The 21,466-nt window shown below is 39.2% G+C and overlaps 1 protein-coding gene across 1 annotated transcript; it reads left to right on the forward strand.

Annotated features, from left to right (window-relative positions):
* The first annotated feature begins 295 nt into the window (after positions 1-295).
* Positions 296-17,871, forward strand: gng13b (guanine nucleotide binding protein (G protein), gamma 13b). Its single transcript, XM_054760578.1, has 3 exons — positions 296-632; positions 10,501-10,627; positions 13,175-17,871. The coding sequence occupies exons 2-3, from the start codon at positions 10,530-10,532 to the stop codon at positions 13,278-13,280; spliced, it is 204 nt and encodes a 67-aa protein (XP_054616553.1). The 5' UTR covers positions 296-632; positions 10,501-10,529; the 3' UTR covers positions 13,281-17,871.
* Positions 17,872-21,466: the final 3,595 nt, after the last annotated feature.

The following is a 21,466-nucleotide window of genomic DNA, read 5'->3' on the forward strand; positions in this document are numbered from 1 at the left end:
TCATGAAACAAATTGAAGTATTAGTCAATGACAACACAACTGAACACAAAATGCAGTTTTTAAATCAGACTTTTTATTATCTACCTGGAGTATCAATACTCCAGGTAGGAGTATTGATACTTGAATCAATCCGTCCACCCCCTAGTGGCCATAAGTATACGTGGCTTTGGAGATGAAGTTTTGAGTGGTAATATCAGGGGCGGAATTTACACGCACACACACACACACACACACTGAGCACTGATGAAGGGAGTGACTATCTCTCTTTACCTTGCTCTACCTCTGTGTCACACAAGCACACACACACACGTACACACGCATAAAGCATCCAGCAGAGTGGAGCGTCCACCACACCAGCTGGTTAAGTTGTCCTCTTCCTGTCTTTCTCCTTCATTCCCCAGCAGCTTCAAGCAGGACTACAGACGTCCCAGAGACTCTTCCGCTCCTCAGACAACCCCCCACGGCTCGTCACCGTCTGCTTTCTCCGGTGACTGCGGATTTTTCTTCGAGCCTTTCGGGGATTACACAGTTATCTGCCATTCAAGCAGGAATACAACATTTTGTCCGCCCTGTGGTTGAAGTGCACCGGTCCGAGTTGGAAGAGCAACAGCCTCCACCGGAGCATCAGTGAGGTAGCTATGCGTCTGATTCCCTTGTCTTTTCTTGCTTGTACACTGGACTATTTTGCTCTAAATCCACTAACATGCGATATTTGTCGTAAATTCTGCAGGTAGAAGTCTGTTATTTATACCTTGTCACCCTCAACATGTTTTTCTACAGTCAAGTAGGGGTGAATCAAGGACAACTGGACTTATACTGTATATTGTGTGTGTGTGTGCGCGCACATCCTACAAATATTGCATGAATCTCTCTGCACTTCCTTCCCTTCCAGCTCCTATGTCCTTAGCCAACCTTGTTTGATGAATAGATGATGTCTGTGTTATCTAAAGTAAGGGTGGGCGCTACTGCAGATTATGGTATTGATCCCATACCAATTTCCAATTATTTACTGGAAAATTTCAAATCAAATTAAATAAAAAATCGGAATAAAATACTTAAATGGTCATGGTTTAGTTTATTCCCACATGTGTTCAAAGTTAAGGACATCTCATGTTTACAGTTACACAATTCAACGTGTCCGAAAAGGTGTAGGAAGAAGCAGCGCTTCCTACCCCTTCTCTGTTGTTCACTTCCTGTGTTGTATATATACATTTTTTTAATGAATACAAGGCACTTATATAGATGTGAAATTAGAATTAATGTTTGTAATTAGCTTTTCTAGTAATATAAATGAATAAACAAAGGAGTAAGATTTGACAGAACCATCGTTCTGTAATAAATGTGTACAGAATAATAATACCATAATTAATGAACAAAAACAGATGACTAAGTACAGGAGTTAAATTAACTTCAACCTTGTATAATGAATATACTTGGTGTAAACTTGTATAATAAATAAATATGTATTTTAGGCAAAGAAATATGTTAACACACTTATTTGTGAACAATTTTACAATATAATACAATGTAACACTATCAAAAAAATAATACATTTGCCAACGTATTCCCTTTTTATTAACCATTAAACCATTGAACCATTATATTAGATACAATTGTTTTGTCTTGAGGCTTTTTCCCATTGTAGGGAAAAAGGTATTCAAAAGACGCATTTAAAGACGTTGCACAAAGACCACGAGTCACTAGGTGTCAGTAATGTTACTGTTTTGTGAGACACACAAGTAGCAGACTTGGTCGCTGGAACAACAGGATTTTATTGCAGGTTTGAATTATTTTACAACAGGCACAATAATCCCTAATAAAAACCCCAAATAAAAAGACGGCTACTGTTGCGGCTGTAACGCACAACAATATGAAACTCAACTCTGAACCCCCAATGTCATTTCCTGTCCGTCACTCATTGTGGTCCTTCAGGAAACACATTTATAGCAACACACATGAGCACTAGTTTTATTTATGTCTTAAATGGCTTATTTTCTCTGACTATATATACAGTAATATATTGAGTAATATGAATTTAAGGGTGTTATTAGGTATACAGTAGGTGTTATTTCAAAAAAACTTATTTAGAAGTTTGTAAACAGGTTTTCTTTGCTCTAACTATAAAAATATTCCATTTACATATCAGGAATCATAATTTTGTGGAAATTCACTTGTCCAATTAACAGCAATAATGAAAGAAAACTATAATATACCAGTATGGCATTATTATAAATAGGAGGACTGACTTAAAAGGAGTTAAGAAATTAACTAATAACTATCTTACTAAGACTTTTTGGACAATGACGGTGACCTTATCCACCCCATCATACACCCTTGGGATGAACTACAGAACCAGACTCATCCATCATGACTGCTCAAAGGTGTGTCTGAATTAAAAAAAAAATCCCTGACACCTTACAACCTTGACAAACATTACATTAGCTTTAAATGGGGAACCAACTCCATATATTTTATTTTATGTCTTGTTTGTGTAAAGACCTGGTGTCCCAATACTTTTATCTTTAAAGTCAGGCTGCTGGCTGTGACTCACACATCCTCTATAGTTCACTAATTTGTTCACATTCCATCAAGCTTATTGATCAGTCCTGATCGACTGGTAATGTGTGCGGTCACATCAGCTGGACTGGTCCTAGCTGTGTCACGCAGCAGACTGTGTTGTTGCATAAGGTGAATATTGTGCACCGGTATCGCTATCATTTTGTCAGTTTAACAGCAAGGAGCCTCTTCGTTCTTCCCGTCTCCACTCTCAGCTGGTCAGAGGAGCTCTGCCTGTTCCTTTCTATTTTTAGTCTCTATTTACAATGCAGTAGCTATAGAGGCAAGACGAGTCTTTTCAGTTTCTCTCCCTTCAGTCACTTTATTTGCCTCTATTAGCTTCATTTCGTCACTTTTCTCTTTCGTTTTACTCTGAAGCCCCCGTCCTTTCTCCTGCCATAATTAATGTCAAATTTGACATATTAAACAATGGTAGAAGCTCACTTCACCCTGCCACCTGCTACACAGCTGTGCACACACGTGCATATACACATTTATAATAGCGTGTTGTGGTTGGGAAGACAGCAGAATAGAAAGGGGATAGAGGTTAATCTCTGGATGCTTTTAAAACCAAATCACCATGTGACCTACAAACAACCACCCCACATTCCTGCTGCACCCACATAGCAGTGTCTTTGCAAACCAAAAAACAAAATGTCACTGTGGTAAAATGCCACATTTGGAGTCCAAAGATGAAAAGCTAGGGGGGTAATTCTAGCTAGCTAGGCAGAGCGTGTACAGCAGGGGTTACCAACCCAGCGATCACGAGCCACAAGTCGATCTTTGGGACTCTTGCCGGTCGATCGAGAGAATAGTAGAAAAAATTGTGTTATTACATCAGTGCCCTCCCCTCCCGGAGAGTGAGCAACAGGCAGGCATTTTGACCACTGAACATGCCCGTACGCCTTGCAGCTCTCCAGGCACGCAACCCGCAAGCTCCTGCCAGGAGCCCAGTCCCCAAAACCCGACCGGAGGTACCATGAGCGCATGTACACCGGCTCGCCTCGCCCTGCAGCGTTCAAAGGTTGAATGACAGGGAGAGAGAGAGTGACAGAGCGCAGCGATGTGCCTGCTCACACAACAGTAATTATTGCACTTTAATGTGGCTCAAAATCTGCCTTTGCTACCTCAAAATTGAGGCACAAATATAACTCCATAGATGTGCACCTCCAAAAAACGCTGCTCGTTAAGACTGACAGCCCCTCTCTCCTCAACCACCATTGCTCGCCCACGACACTGAGCAAACAAACCAAAAAAAGTTGTAGTTCACTCATAGAGCCGACGCCACAAGCCCGACCCCGACAAAGATCCACAAAAGTAGGGGTCTCCAAAGTGCGCCCGAGGCGCCATCTGCGGACCATGGCTCATTTGTCATTGCATCACTGCAGAAACAAAATAAAATGTAAAAATCAGCAAAATTTGTAAAAATAGAGCAAAAGGCACTATGGGAAAAAGCTGAAATGTTGACGCCAACAACCAATAATAACACCAAGCTTTGTATTTAAAGACAAACATGAACCAATATTAGACAGAATTGGCAAATGTGGAAAGCAGCATGAGGCAGAGGGATATAATGGCATAAGATATGATAAAGCAATACAAGTGTAGGAAAGTGAGACTGCTGGTACTGCAAGCAATTGTCTTAATCACAATAAGCACTACGGTGCAACAAGACTCCTGGCATTCATAATACTGGTACTTCACTGGTTTACCTGTCACAGCATGTAAGTGTGCTCACATATTAATCAGCCTGACGCGGAGAACCAGATTTTTATTTTCATCGCCAGCTCATAGGCCAAATAATCACACACAGCAACAGACCTGAGTGAAGTTCGCTTCCGACCCCACGCAAAACTCTGGTCAAATAGTCCCATTCGTTTATGCTGCGTTTGTGCTGTTTTGTGCAATTCAAATGAACATTTGTGCTGCTTTCATTTTGGAGTTATTACAGATTGTTTTATAGGCCAATCAAAGTTCACCCAGCTCCCCTTTTGCTTCAAATTAAACCAAAATAGTCCCAATCATTTGTGTTCCATTTGTGCTGTTTTGTGCAATTAAATAACAAAAAAAACATGAGCAGCTCAAACGTTTTTATTTTGTTTGCACAAAACAGCACAAACAAATGGGACTATTTTGGTTTAATCTGGAGCAAATGTGGGGCTGGGTGAACTAAGTAAGAATTTGTAATAATTTTAAAAACTGAAACACTGACACAGCACAATCAATCATTTTTATTGCACAAAACAGCACAAAGACGGGATTGGTTTCATTCCGAGCCCAAAACTTAGATCTTTAATAGCTGAAGAATTATGACAGCACAAACGATCGTTTTAATTGCACACACCAGCACAAACAAATGGTACTATTTTGGTTTAATTTGGGTGAATGCTAGGCTGGGTGAACTTTGATTGACCTATAAAACAATCTGTAATAGCTCAAAAATGAAAGCAGCACAAACGGTCATTTTAATTACACAAAACAGCACAAACGCAGTACAAACCAATGGGACTATTTTAGCAGAGTTTTGCATTGGATTTGGGGTGAGGGTGGGGGGGCAAATATTGGCATGTCACACACAGCAGACAATCCATTTCCTTTGCAATAAAGTATAAACCCTAACCTACAAAAGGGTGAGTGCCGTCATGCAGAATACCGAGAAGCTCGGTCGCAGAGATTGATGAACAAACCTTGCTAAAACACCCATTAAGATGAGCTTTTGTTTCCTTAACATCCATCCATGCATTCGCACCTGACTTTGTGCAAACTCCAGGGTTTAGTTCACCGTGCCACCCCGCCACATTTCTCTTTCATCCAAAATTTGCATTCTTCCTTGAAAAATACAAGCGGTCACTACAGAAACAGAGAATGAGAGAACACTTGAAAATGACAGGCAGTGAATTAGAAGACTGGCATGGAATACATTCACTGCTCACACACGGGATGTGAGGAAGAGTGATACATGCAGAAGGATGTGGCAGACAAGCAGAAGTCAAAGTGTAAGAGATGAAGGGAGGGAACAAGGGGATGAAAGAGATGGTGAGTTATACAGATAGAAAGAGGAAAACATCCTCCTCTCACTGGAGGACTCTGGAGGCTGAAACTGGATCTCAGGCAGGGACTGGCCATCGCCCCCTCACTCTGTCTCTCTTTTTTTACTGGTTAGTGACATGTTGTATAATAATGTACCTCAGAGTCAAACTATTGCAGTCTATTCTTGGCTATCCGATTGAGTCACCTCTTCCATGTAACACTGTGCATATGGAGCCAAGATGTGAAAAAAAAACCATCCATAAAGTTCAATTCTCTTATTTTCATCCGAGGGTTTTGATATATAGTGAATCCTCGGTGTTCGTACACCCTACTTTTTGTACGACTCAGTTTTCGATGCCAATTTTCAATGAAATATTGTACCAGTTGTTGGTACACCATCTTGGTTTTCGTACAGCCAAACTACTCAGTTTGCCCGCATATTTCACGCAAACAAAGAATCTCACTTCCATAAGTAAGGTGAGAAACACTAATAAATAAGAACTCGTAGCATAGTACAAAAGTGGCATACGCGCGGCCGATGTTTCCAGGATGTACGGGAAGACCCCATCAACGAAAAGTCATATTTAATTCTCATTGTTTTCTCTATGTAAAACTATAATTCCATTGTTAATATTTTTGAGTGTCTGGGATAGGCTCCAGCATACCCCCACGACCCTAATGAGAAGTGACATAGAAAATGGATGAGTGGATGAATGGAACGAATTAATTGGATGTACCATGCATTGGCGACTCAGTCTATGTGCGGCTGCTAAATAACCCACCACGGGGACAAAGAAAGTTGTCAGTGCCAGCACTTCCATAAATAAGGTGAGAAACAATAATGAATTCACGAAAGAATTCGTACGACAGTGGCATACGCGTGGCTGATCTCGCCAGGATGTACAGGAAGACCCCATCAAGGAAAAGTCATATTTATTTCTCATTGTTTTCTCTATATAAAACTATCATTATATTGTTAATATTTTTGGGTGTGTGGAACGGATTAATTGGATTTACATTATTTCTTATGGGGAAAATTGCTTCAGTTTTTGTACATTTTGGTTTGTGTCTGACTTTTTGGAACAGATTAATAATGAAAACAGAGGTTTCGCTGTACCGTATAGCCATTTGCATTGGGCAGTCCTCCAAATCTGTCTGACCCCTTGTTAGGAAGAAAGATAATTACCTGCAATTATCAGTCAATGTTAGCGATCTTGTAGCAGTTTATTGACATTGAGTCCCAAAGGTAGGAGAAGTAACATACAGTAACTTATTTGATGTGATACCACTCAGGCTTTTTTTTTGACCATGGTGTCTATTTCACATGAGGGACACGTGAGACTTGTTTGACACTTGGGAAAATATTCAATACTATCCCCATTTCTGCACAGATCAATATAAGACATAACATGTGATATACTGTCGCTATAGCTGACATTAGTGGTGCTGGTGGCACTACAGAAAATAAAAGTACCCATCTGTCTTCAGATAAACACGGTTACCGCATAGTATCAAGCATTATTCATGTTTCCTAAAAATAACCCATGTTGACCAAAACATAATGAACTAGGAATTTATTATTAAGGAGGGAGCGTGGTAGGCGCTGAGTGTGGGCGGTGGTGTGAGAAAGACTAAGATGCTATGGAAGCTTTTATCACTGGTGTTGCTTTTCTGTCCCTTCACAAACAATTCCAATTGAACCCATGAATTATTAATAGTCCAGCATCCTTCAAAAATAACTGCCTCTGTGCTTCGGTATGAGCTCATTTCATTATAGTTGTAAATCATGGGTGGAGCTTAGCAGTGTAGTCAAGACTGCGACAGGCCGCAATACGGGAATTTGGATACTGATGGTGGCGCTTGGGAATGTGAATGCTGCTGTATCGTATACGTACATTGAATTTATCCTGATTATGTTGATTGTTCTCATAAGTGCATTACGAATCATGAATCTGCATTGTGTGCATGATGCAGCAAACAGATTTGACTAACCAGAGTAAAACTTCATGGCCAAAGTTTACACGTCTAAATATGTAATGTGATTTATAACATAGATTTATAGTTCAGTGACTGCCTTTCTCCATACTTTAGTTGTCAATTGCCAGATATATCCATCCATCCATCCATTTTCTATGCCTCTTATCCTAATTAGGGTTGCGGGGGTATGCTGGAGCCTATCCCAGCTGACTTTGTGCGAGAGGCGGGGTACACCCTGGACTGGTCGCCAGCCAATCTCAGGGCACAAACAATCCTTCACGCTCACATTCACATTCATACCTATGGACAATTTAGAGTCGCCAATTAACATAACATGCATGTTTTTGGAATGGGAGGAGGAAACCAGAGTACCCGGAGAAAACCCACGCACGCACGGGGGGAACATGCGAATAAAATAATAAATAAAAAATAATTGTTAATATAATAGGGCACCTTTTGCGTTTTTTTTCAATTATAGTGAGTCACTTCCATGCTTGATTTGGCTTAGTTTCTGTTCATGGACATCTCCAGTGGTTGGGTGTCGTGCCGTCTGCGCGGCATGCAGCAGTGTGTGACATTACACCTTTAGGGCTGATAGGACACATTTTTCAGGGTTAATATAGTTTTCCTGGCAATTTCACAACAACATTAAAAATGAGACTAGCACTCAGTCGCCAACGTTGAACTGTTAAATGTAAAAGACAGGTGTACTGCTAACAGACTTCAACAAACACCTGATCTAACATAAAATTTAACATTTAAACACAACATAAACAAAAAGCCAACTCAGTAAAACAAAGCGTAACATGTAGAATGACGTACGATGATGGCACCATACCATTTTTGATTCTGGGCTATGAGGAATGCTTCCGCCGTGAGTTAAACGGTAAGAAAAATCCTTTGGATTTGTTTATATATTGTCTGTCCATATGTTAGCAGACATTAGGCGTACAGAATGTGGACAGGAAATAGAGCAGGCGTTTCCAGGGGGCATTAAGGGCCTTGGCTGTTGTTTTATTGGCCCCTTGGCACATCATAAATAATATAATTTAACAAGAAAATTCTTTTAAAAAAACAGCAACAGCACAAATAGAGTAATGCAGTAATTTTATAGGAATAAAGTCAAACTATTAAGAGAAAAAAGTTGCAATCTGACAAGAAATGTAATTGTGGTATTATGAGGAAAAATGTCATTTTAGTAGCATAGAGTTGAAATATTAAAGAAAAAAAACATTGTTTTAAAAGTCGCAATATTATGAGAAACAATAACAAAATTAAGCTGTAATATTTGGAAAATTAGACTGGGGAAAAGTTAGAATATTATGGGAATAAAGTCATAGTATTATGAAAAGAACATTTACAAAGATTATTTCGGAAGAAAGTTGAAATATTTGGGCAAAAAAAGATCAAAGTTCATACTAATAGTTCGCTTTCTACCTATAAACGTACACTATATCGTAAAGCTTCTTAACATATCTACTGTATATGTGTGTGTTGGTTTACAAAATATCAAAGTAGCTCTTGCATCCTTTCATTTTTCAGTACGTGGCCCTCGGCGGACGAAGTTTGGACACCGCAGATATAGGTCCTGTATTCTGGGACGACTCCAGGGGACTCAAACAGCAGAAAGACAAAACACATTTAACAAAATGCCTTTTTAGGCTGATTTGCAACAAGATTTATAAGTTTAATAGAACTTCTCGCCTTTGTTTTTTTGTGCTTGGGGAAGGTAAAAATCTGCTGATACTTCATTTAATTTAATGACTTCGTTCTTATCTCATGTTCATCCCCTAAAGCAGTCATGAAAACAGACAAATAACATCATATCGGAAATAAAACGTGAGAGTGGTCCTAGCCTACACTTGCAGCTTTTCAGACGTAGGTATGTTTAAAACGTTCTACTCTTCTACATGTTGTAGAAGTGCCATATCATGACGCTGGTGTGTGTGTGTCTGTGTAAATTATCCCCGGTTACATTTTAAGACACTCCTAAATCTTCTGAACAAGATTTCCTTGAGATTTTTTGAATTTTTCATGTCACAACTTTAGGAAGCCCATGTATGGCAACTTGCTGCTCAGTGCCGTTGGTTGCTTTTTCTTGCAAATGACAACCAGAAGGGTCTGGAGCTGACGCTCAACCTCTGACCCATCGCAACACAGGGAAAGGAGGCTGCAGAATCCGAGAGGAGAAGAATGCAGATTTACCCAGTACACAATTTCAGATTGATGGAGTATTTTATTGAAATAAACTTACCGATATAATGTTAAAAGCCCCTGAATATCACGATAGGGCCCCTTTAAGAAAGCAATAACCAAACCCTAACATTTTGTGTGTTTTAGACCATATTTCTCTTGTGAAATATTAGTGAAAAAACTGTATTCAGTTCCTCCATATCTCCAACATCTGTACTTTTCCAAAGCCGTCCATGTAAGGTCGAGGGCAAAGAGAAAAATAGGACATGTACAGTACATCCTGTTCTTTTTGCACTGTACTGTACTGTATGTCTCTCTCCACATATTTTGTCCCCCTCTTCCCTTAAAGACATTGAAAATCATACCGTAATTGCATTAATCTACCACAGCAAATGAGGAACCACATTTGCAAACATTTGCAAGCGCAGCTATATTATGCCAACATAATGAACTTAAAAAAAGCTCAATGTCTTTTGTTTGACTCTCCAAATTGCGTTTGTGATTTATCAAATCACACACAAGACAGCTGCTGATCGTATACATGAGTGTTAAGTGGGTGATTCGGTTTTGGCTGCGCTTGTTTGTGCGCAATAAATTTAACAGCCTCCATTTTCTTCCTTCCTTTTGGTAGAATCGCTCAACAAAGACACAAGGCGCACATCAAGATGTACTCCTTGGTGTATACTCTGCATTTCAATCAGTTGCGTGTGGCTATATTTATACCCTCGTCTTCACTGTGTGCAGGTAACAAAGTTCTACATCACACTGCAGTCATGGATGAGATGGACCTGCCCCAGATGAAGAAGGAAGTGGAGAGCCTCAAGTATCAGTTGGCCTTCAAAAGAGAGAAATCCTCCAAAACAGTGACAGAGTGAGTTTCTACGTTCTATGTTTCTATGTTCTACCAGCTTTTACGGATTTTAAAATAAAATACAGTAGACGCCCCTACAATGTAAATAACCTTTATGTTATAGGGTTTTAATGTTATACGAAGCATAAAATACATGTAAATAGCCTAATCCGTTCCAAGATCTTCCCAAACTCACGCCTTTGTCACTTCAAAATATTCAAAGTCCACCAAATATGGTGGGAAAATATAAGAAAACATTAGCATAAACACAGTACAGTAACATTCCAATATAAAATAAGGTAACAAATAAGATTACTGTAAATGAATAAAACTGAAAAACAAAAACAATCCTACCGTTCACGAGATGTCTTGATCAGGAGCGCAAATGGTGGCAGGAAGGAGGAGGAGGACCAGCCTGAGTCGAAACGCGACTCAAAGAGTCTAAGAGTCAGCTGGTCTCACAGACAAACGCACACACGCACTACACGATAATGTTGTGTGCAAAATTTTAATTTGTAACTTAACTTAATTGTTTAAGTTAGTTTCAGGGCGACTACTTGTATGAAGAGGAAGGAGTTTGAAGGGACAAGCCTGTCTCTCACACAAACTCCCGTACGTGCTGTATAACTCAGCCAATGAGATGAGAGCTAAAATCAGCCAATGAGAGCGTGATGCATCAGAAGGCGTCGCCAAGTGTTAGTCTGAACTTGCACCGACTTGAGGCATTAATAAAGTTGATTAAAAAAAAAAAGACTTGCACTGACTTGACGCTTTACAAAAACTTTACATAAATTCTTTATGTTCAGTGGAATTTACGTAAAAGGAGGTTTACGTTATGCGAGGTACTACTGTACAAAAATAACACTGATAATTGCTCGTAAAACTGACAGCAATTGAAAGCTGCGCTGGTTGCATTTCACAGTTTGTAAGTATTTTAAAGCTTACTTTGCACTGAACAGGAAGCCCCACATTTTCATTTTGTGTAACTAAATAGTAGTTATGTTAGCAATAATGTTGAATAGTGTCAATACATGACAACGTAAACGGATCAATTTGTCATAGAAATGACCCCTCAAGTTTTATGTCGTCAAAAGTGGCCAACCATGTATGTCGATGTCAACTTAAGCGGGCTTAAGTTGGTCTGCATAGATGGGTTGTTGATATAAGCGGGACCAACTTAAAGGAAAACTGTACTTGTACACAATGCTTATGTGAGACTTGAACATATTCTCTTCTGTGTGTTCTAAAGATAGAAAAACAGATAAAAAGAGACAGCTCATCACTGCACGTAACAGGATCCACCTATGCCAACTACAAAGACTGCTTTAAAACACCTCCAAAAACCTCCAACAAGGTTTTATGGTTTCATATACATACTGTGAGCATGTAGTAACAGCTACATTCATGATAACATGTAACACTTACAGTATTTTGCCTATTTTGGCCATTCTAAGCATTGCCGGAACTCCCTTAGTTGTCGCATTGATTTCACATAGCGATATAGCAACGAACGCCCACACCTGGCGTAAACTTTTCCAAATTCAGAAATAAAAAACACAGCAGCTGTGGTGTCAGCTCAGATACGTAGCCTTACCTTTTTTGTCGTGGTCTGAGGCGTCGTGAGTGCGATGCTGATGCACTGCGGCCGAGTGTGTGGTGAAGCTAGTCGCTGGCTAGTAGCTAGCCGGTGTGTTATGGCTAAGTGTCAGTACGCCAGTAACATAGTTCAATCGGCGTAAAAAATGTTAATAATAATAATAACAATGTTGCTGTAGCTTGGTTAATATGCACGACACATTATATGTAAATGGAAGAGTCTCACATAAGGATTGTGGATGATCAGCAAAATTCCCCCCAAAAGCGAAATCCACTGTAATACTACTACTACTATTACTACTACTACGACTTATATAGTGATATATAGTGATAAAGTCGTGATCCCATTATTTATTCACTCCACAGTCACACACTGGTGGTGCTTAGCTGCTTGGGGGCAGAATGATAATAACCAACGGTCTCTCGGACCACCATCAGACATTGATTCACATTTGTACGCCAGTGTGAGTGACTGTGGAAACAAGGTGGACCACGGACACAACGTTGACTGGAATGGATAGAGGGACTGGGTTTCGAACCACTAACTGTCCGCTTAATGGGCGACCTGCTCTGCCTCCTAAGTTGACTACTTTTGCCAGAAAGTCAATGTGTGCACTCGATTTTTCTAATGTAAAATATGTGCCTTGACTCAGTAAAGGTTAGGAAACACTTCTTTAATGAACAAGGAAATTGTATTCCTCCTATTGTCTTGTTGAAGGTATTAACACTTTTCTAAAATATCGACTAGTTTCTGATGAGTGTGCAATTTTTTACATAAAAGCAGCTGCTGTAAAACATCAAACATGCTCAAACAGAGACAAAATTAAGATTTGCCCACTGAAAAATGGCAAAAAACAGCAGTTACTTCAACTCCTTGCTTCCTTACCTTATATGGAAAAGATGGAAAGCACAGGATTGATTGTGGCAATAAAGTCGCTGTGGAATTTCAGAAATGTTTCTGTCTCTCTAAAGTTTGGTGAAGTGGATAGAGGATGGCGTCCCAGAGGATCCCTTCTTGAACCCCGAGCTAATGAAGAACAACCCATGGGTGGAGAAGGGAAAGTGCATCCTTCTGTAGGAGAAAGCATCCAGCCTGTCATTCCCCGTCGGCTTAAACCGCACCTACAGAGGACCCCTTACCCCAGGACGCTGCCTCCCAACCTCTCACCATGAATGTACAACAATCCCCACAACACACACCCCGTCAAGGCCACACCAAACACACTGACACACTTTTGCCTGACTGCCACAAGTTCACTGCAAGTTCATTCTTGCATTCTTACTGTATAACGATCAATACTCCACTTTAGTCTCTATATACGACAACCTACTTATGCAGCCGCAAGGCACAATGTTTCACTCTGTTTTTAACATTAACACCTACGCTGTTTTGTTGAATTCATGGTTGATGAGCTAATCCTCCTAACATCCGCACTGTCAGACACACTGAAGACCCGCTGGCTTACTTTGATTCCGCTTTTATTTCACTTGTTACCAACGCAAACTAACTTTTTATATTTCCAAAATAAACTGATTGTTTAATTAGGAGGACGACATAATGATGCCTTAAAGTCGCTCACGGTCATTATTTGCATTCGTGCTGACATTTTTCAGCAGTTTTAAGAAGCAATCCAAACACACCAGGTCGCTTCAAATAATACTACATTTAAAGACATTGCGACTGTATTATTATTTTTTTTTCACTTATTAATAACTACTTGTACACTAGGGATGTCCAAACTTTTTCCACCAAAGGCCCGACAGTGAAAAAAAATCAAAGGATGTAAAAAAGGCTAAAAAAAATATATATATATATAAGCTTTGTGTTATAGGTGACAAAGCATATTATTATGCAGCAATTCAATATTTTGTCATTGCGTTAATCCAGTGTGTCCAAAGTATTTTAATTGGCCCCGCGGCACATTCTAAAATAAAAAAAAAAAACAGCAAAAATGGGAAAAAAAGAGCAGTCATTTTACAAGAATAAAGATGAAATATTAGGAGAGTAAAGCCATAATATTAAGAGAAAAAATAGCATAAATTGGAAATATTATAGGGAATAAAAGTCTTAATATGAGAAACAAACAAAATAATAAGGTTGCAATTTTTGGAAAATTCGGTTGGGAAAAATGTATATTACGATAATAAAGTCCAAATATTATGAGAATGAAGTCATAGTATCAGAAGAACGTTTAAGTATTTGCAACAATTTTTGAAAATAGCAAAAAGTGTGACGCAAGGTGAAAATGTTTACTAATAATACGCTTTGTCACTGACACAAAGCTTAGATGCAGGCTGTTTGTTTTTTTTTTTTATCTAAAAAACATCTAAGCATATCTACATGGGTCGGTTTAAAAAATGTAAAATTGCATCCTTTGATTCTTCAGCATCTGAGAGTCGAGCGCGCTAGCCAGTCAGCTAAAAACCCAGGCTTTCAACCCACTGGCCAGCGCAGCTCTTAAGGTGTCAGGGAGTGACGTAGTATTACACAGCTAGATCACAGACCAATAAAAAACAAGCTGCAGGCCATTAATAGCCCCCGGGCCGCACTTCGGACCCCCCTATTATACATTATTTATTTCCGACATTTTCATAGTTTATTCTAAGCCTTTTCTGCAAACATGAGTTTGAAAAAGTGTGCATACGCTCCGTAATTGAAGTCATATATTTTAGCATTGCACATCTGACAATAGAGAAAATATCCCACCAGACTAAATTCACTGCCTGGAATATTTGACCAAACAACAAAAGCCTTTCCCCGTACTAAAAGTAGGCACGTTTACAGCTTTGCTTTGTAAGCATGTTTTTACAATACACCATATTAACGCATGTCGTTGTTCCTTTCTGTCATTAGATCGGAGTGTGTGTGTGAGCGTGTGTGTGTGTGTTTGTTTGTTGTTGTTCTGGGTCTCTCGAGGGGTTTTTAGTTCTCCGTCCCCTCCTTACCGACCGTCCCTACGGACGACACCAACAGTCAGCGTACAAACACTCTCTTGACCCCTTTAACTTATGAATCAATACTTTCGCTCTATTTATTTTTATTTATTTATTTATGAGAACCTTTTCCTGTGATGAGTGCTGACATGTTCCTGTTTGGTTTCGTCTCCATCTCCCTCATATTCCCAACAACAGAAATCCTAGAATGCAACGACTTGTCAGATCAACTGCCTTGGACACAGTTTCCTTAAAAGAAGAATGTAAATAGTTGGCATGAGGTTTCCACACTACCGCTGACCACTGTCTGTGTTTAACTGTGTCACGTTGCTTGGGGGGAAAGGTGATGAAGTAGGACGACACGGGAACCTCACGTCATCTCAGTACTGTAATGACTCTCATTATGTTGGCTTTTTCCAGATCCCCAAAGGCCTGTTCTGTAATTGAGTGACTTTTGTACAATGGATTAATTGCATATATTTAATTGAACGTACATGGTTTCATGATGTGCTAATTAATTCATATTTGCATGCATAAAATAGCACTTCCGTCCGTGTCAAACATATATGAGAGGAACATCTTGCCAAGCAGGTGCTGGTTATATTTAGTCAATTGTGAAACTAAAATAAAGGCAAATTAAAAAAAAAAAAACCCAACATGTTACTTGAAAAGTACCCCCTGTAATAACACATTTCATTTTTAATTTTTTTCCAAGTTTAGCTGCTTGTGTCCATGTGTAGCCAAGCTAATTAGTGAAATTTTGCTGGTCACTGCATGACAAGGGACTGGTAAAGTGTATTCCACCGTGCAAAGAGATGAACTTCTGAGCTTCGTGTTTGGAGTTTTTCCAGGAACCCAAGTGCTCTCAGTTCTGGTCTTGAAATTCTATGTTTGGTGTCTTCTCCAACATTTGAACTGTATTTTGGGCATTGAATCGATCACAACGGGACCTTTCAGGGTGTTTTAGAAGATGTTTTGCACCTCATTCAGCGGGCTTCATCAGTTCATGCTCGGATGAGAGGCGAAACGTCTTCAAAGACAATCTAAACCAGGGGTGTCCAAACTTTTTCCACGGAGGGCCACATACTAAAACATGAAAGGATGGAAGGGCCACTTTGGTATTTACGAAAGCAACACATGCAGATATGCTAAGAAGTTACATGTATTCAAAGAAACTGCATGTCAGCTCCGTGACAACGGTGAAAAAGCGGATTATTAGTATGAATTTTTCCCATTTTTGCTGTTTTTTTAATTTAATTTTCCAAATATTTCCACTTTTTTCTTAAATAATCTTTCATTTTGAGTGAGAGAAGGTTGGAGTGTGAGGTCGACAGCGTCTGCAGCAATGCGGTCGCAGTACCGGACCGTTGTGGGGAAGAGAGAGCTGAGACAGAAGGCAAAGCGCTCAATTTATGTTCCCACCCTCACCTTTGGTCATGAGCTTTGGGTTGTGACCGAAAGAACGAGATCACAGATACAAGCGGCCCAGCCGGGAGAAGGTCCCGGGTCAGACCTAAGACACACTGGGGGGATTATGTCTCACAGCGGGCCTGGGAATGCCTTGGTGACCTCCCGGTGGAACTGTCGGAGTCTGGACTTCCCAACTGAGACCGGATAAGCAGAAGAAAATGGAATGGAATCTTTGTCAATTTTCTTCTCGTAGGATTATGACTTTATTGCCATATTTTGGCTTTATTCACATTACATATTTTTCCCCAACCAAATTTTTCAAAATGTAGATCTTTATTTTGTTTTGTTTGTCATAACATTATGACGTTTAAAACACAACATATTTTTTCTCTAATATTTCAAGTTTTTTCGCATAATACTAAGAATTTATTCTCATAAAATTGTAACTTTTTTCTCTTAAAATTCCAGCTGTTTTTGCCATTTGTGCTGTTGTTTTTTTTGTTTTTTTGTTTTCAACTTTCTTCCCATAAATTTATTATGGGACTTTCTTCCCATAATATAATATTTTAACCAATCAAATTTTCCAAAAATTACAATTTTATTTGTTGGTTTGTTTGTTTGTCATAATATTATGACTTTTTAAAAATAACATATTTCAACTCCATGCTATTAAAATGACATTATTTTTCCTCCTAATATTGCGAGTTTATTCTCATAAAATTGTAACTTTTTCTCGTTAAGATTACAACTTTTTTGTCTTAATACCTTGACTTCATTCTTGTAAAATTACTGCTGACTTTCCATTTTTGTTGTTGTTTTGTTGTTGTTGTGTTCTTGTTTAATTATATTTATAAAATGTGGCACGGGCCAATTAAAACCTGCTTCAAATGGCCCCCCCGGAAGGCACTTTGGACACCTCTGATCAAAACAGTCCAGTTGTGATTGATTCAATATCCTGACATTACCATGACCTGGATGAATGACACATTTGAACTGAACAATCTCCCACTGGAAAAGCAGCAAATGCTGTTTGCTGGAGACGCACAGCACTTTTCCTGCCCCTGGTTTGTGTTTATTCCGTATGACATCTGTAAATCTTTAGTTGTGTTATGTATAACTTGAATGTATGTGTGTGGTATCTTTTATTTTAATGTCAGCATAACCTTGTGTCTAACTAGCTAGCAGCATATCCTCCGTGTCAGAGTGCTTTGGAGTTCCTATTATGCATCAGACTAAGCCCAAGTGTAAAGATGACAAGCAATAAATTCAACATCATTTTTTATTGGATTTTTTGCAAGAACATTTATCTTAATAAAGTAGAAGATTTTGAGAAAGCTTTGTCCTGTCATTTGTCTGCACAAGGGGTAGCATGTTCATGAATAATAAAACTGTGAATAATGAGGACATAAAATAAATACCCCCTTTGTAGCGTGTTTTTCGAGTAAAACTGAAAATTTGCGCTAAAATGCTGCCTTGGTTTGCGTACATTTTGCGGTCAGTGTACAATATAAAATGTTAATACACTGCGAGAGTCCAGCTGTGTTCTTAATGTATTTTTAGCACAAAACATCCTTGTTAGCAGCCTTATTAGCTTAACGCATCGTCGCCCATGTATGATGTCATCAGCGGTTGACTTTGCTAGGTCTTTGCTAGCTAACACAGTTAAACCTCAAGTCTCAAAACTGTTAACGAGAAACACGTTTTTATAGTTTTACAAGCAGAAAACAATTCTAAATGCGTATAAATGGCGAATGAAAGGGTCAAATGAACATTCAAGGTTACTTTTGAAAAATACTAATCAGTCACTTCGTAACTCTTAATTCGGATGTACAATTTGCTACATTTAAGTATGCTGGAAAACACACTGAAAACAAGTACATTTACCTTAAATTACGTGATGTCTTTGAACGCAACCCCTCAATGCTCATAATACCACGGTTTAAAGTGTGATTCAAATGTTCTGCTACTATTAAAGAGACTACATTAAAGAGACATGTGTTAGACAAATAATTTTTTAGACTTTAGCTTGATTGACATATTCAGTTCATGTGCAGCTGTTAATACATACAAATATATATAATCCTGTCCTGTCTTTTATCTTTCTGTTCATTAAATACAGTAAAGTAGTCGCTGATGGTGATTAATTATGATTAATTGATTTAAAAACTGTGATTAATCTGATTAAAATTTGTAATCATTTGACAACCTTAGTATCTATATACTGCTAAATTGTTTAAAAAGAAATTTGTTGAAGAAAATATTTTTTATTGTTTTGCTATTTTTATTTTATATAAACACAGGACAAATATTTTAGGTAAAAATAATAATAAATATAAATATGTATTTTAAAAACATAATGAATTAATTAAAAACACAAAGAACAAAGGGAAAAAATATATTTAAAAAAAATGAAATATAAAACAAATTTAAAATATTTCCAAATAAATAGACACATTTTAAAAAATAAATATCCTATGGTTATTTGGCTTTTTTTTTTTTTTTTTTACTTTTTTTGTCGAAAATCTCTCCTGTGTTTGCAAAAATAAAGAAATATTTATTTAGTTATTTTATTTTATTTAAAAAATGTTTTAAATCATGTAAGGATCTTGAAAAAAATCAAGTGAAATAACAACTGTACTGTATCAGTACATGTTTTAGTTGGTGTGGTATTAAGACCAAAATGTGCAGTTTCTCTCACCCTAGTGCAAAGAGCACCTGTGGATGAATAAGAGTGCCATCTCATCTTCATGTGTAACATCGATGGCCACAACGCTGTTACATGCGTTCACCGTGTCAAAGATTGTGTTCGAGTTAGGATGATGTGCAGCTGATCCTTGCTCACAGTACGCTTGTCTGCTTTTTATGGGTCAGCTCCCCTCAATCCCCTTGCCTTTTTGACACCGTAAACTCACTAATACGCTCAATCCCCCTTCAACCTCAAAGCTAGATCCACACCCCCATTTTCCCCTTTCCTCACTGAAATCCTCCTACCTTCTGCACACACGCCACCTGTCTCCTCACTGTGCTGCTTAATGGTCCTGTAACCCCACCCCATTTTACTCTCAGATTACACCCTTGTGCTCATAAAGACATATACCCAAGCATCTCTTCATGCGTGTTCACGTTGCGAAACACATTAGTCCGCCTGGAGTGTGCACTTACACACACTGCACTGAAAACAGCCACTAATGGCCTCAAGCGTGGGCATTTCTACGTGGATTAAGATTAGCAATCATATACAAATTGGCGCACACTCAGATTGGCACACATTAGAACCAATCGCTAATGCACATTATGGTGGTGAGAATCACACACACACACACACACACACGCACGCACATATGCATACACACGCTTTTTAATCAACTCCTGGAGATTACTCTCTTTAATGAAATTACCTCTGTTCATGGAAATGTGTAAGAATTGACATTAAAGCTACACCATTACCATTAGGTAATCTTACATCAAACTACTGTACACAGTCATGATTCAGCATTTACGGCAGATTATTGGCGGAAAAAAAAGTCATTCACTATACATCTGTACTAATCTATAAATACGTGCTAATACAGATCAAATGTACGGCATACATGTACCACTGTTTTTACACACTTATGTCTTTATGCTTCACTGATAATGTCTTTTCGTCAAGCGTTGAGATTTCCCAATTTGTTCGGCAGTCCTTGAAAGCACCGTCGTTAAGTTTGGTTGACTACGGTAGCACTAGCGTCGACAGTCAATCCTTTCTCAAAACCTACAGCGAAGTGAACACAAGTTAATATATGATCCCAAATTGTTACTGGAATTAAAACAAGCACGCAGTGCAGATTATGTCGACTTGGAGAAGCGCCTTCTCTAGCCTGCTAGCCTCTAGCGCTAGCCTGACATCCAGGCTAAACGCTGGTGACTCCGTGACTCCGATTCCATGTGTTCATCGACCATCTTACATTATCATTCATTAGTGATGAGTACCTATACATAGTCTCTGAAGTAGCCAGTGCCTGTGGATCAAGTGCCAGGGACTTTGCTGGGCTCAAAGCAGAGGGGGCACACCTGGGACGCCAGGTGTTGCCGATGAACTCTCTGGAGGTGTCATGGGCCTATCATGCCCACCTGATGACCCCCATGGTTGAAACCCACTCCTCTTCCTGCCTTTACCCAAGGACAGAGTGTGGGAGGAAGGGGGGAGGCTGAGCGACGACCCGGTCTGGCGAGGCAGTGTTTGGTCCCAGGTTGGGATCTCACTGCCTAGCTCACTGCCCCCTACCCATCCCCCCACCTTCCAGGCACTACTCTACTTATGATTGACCACTCTGTAGTTGGCCGCCATTGATGAGGGTGTCTAGTGTTGAAGGCCCGAAACACCCACCAATTCAAAAGTACACTACTGATGATGTGCCCCAAAATGTACACCCCTCCCACGCCACTCTCAACATACACAGGCATATTTTGAGCTTAAACCTGGATTGTGTCATGATTGCACAATGGCAAATGAAGAGAGAAGGCCTAATAAGTACAACAGTCACTTTTATTGCAGTAACATTTTATTGCAAATGTTGATCTGAAATCGGAGGAGTACGTTAATGTCAAGCCAGCGGTTTTTCGTCATTCTCTGGAGGTCCTGGAGAGTAACCCCTGCAAAAAGCATGGATGTACAATGAGTTGTTAAATGTCATTTGAATTTCCAACTCCATTCACTTAAAATGTGTTTTCGTCCCTCGCAGCTTTTTTTCTAACACTGTGACCATACAGTTTGCATCAAAGTGCGCTTGGAGATGTCGACGTTGATCCACACACAAGAGCTCTCTTCAGGTACAGTAAGAGTTCATCCTCCAGAGCGACTGCTCCATCATGACGCTGCCGTGCCCAGATGGAGATGTCAGGAAACTCAAATGTTTTTCCAAGTCTGTGCCAGCTCCG

The sequence above is a fragment of the Dunckerocampus dactyliophorus genome, chromosome 18 (genome assembly GCF_027744805.1).
Source record: "Dunckerocampus dactyliophorus isolate RoL2022-P2 chromosome 18, RoL_Ddac_1.1, whole genome shotgun sequence".
NCBI classification, from domain to species: Eukaryota; Metazoa; Chordata; class Actinopteri; order Syngnathiformes; family Syngnathidae; genus Dunckerocampus; species Dunckerocampus dactyliophorus.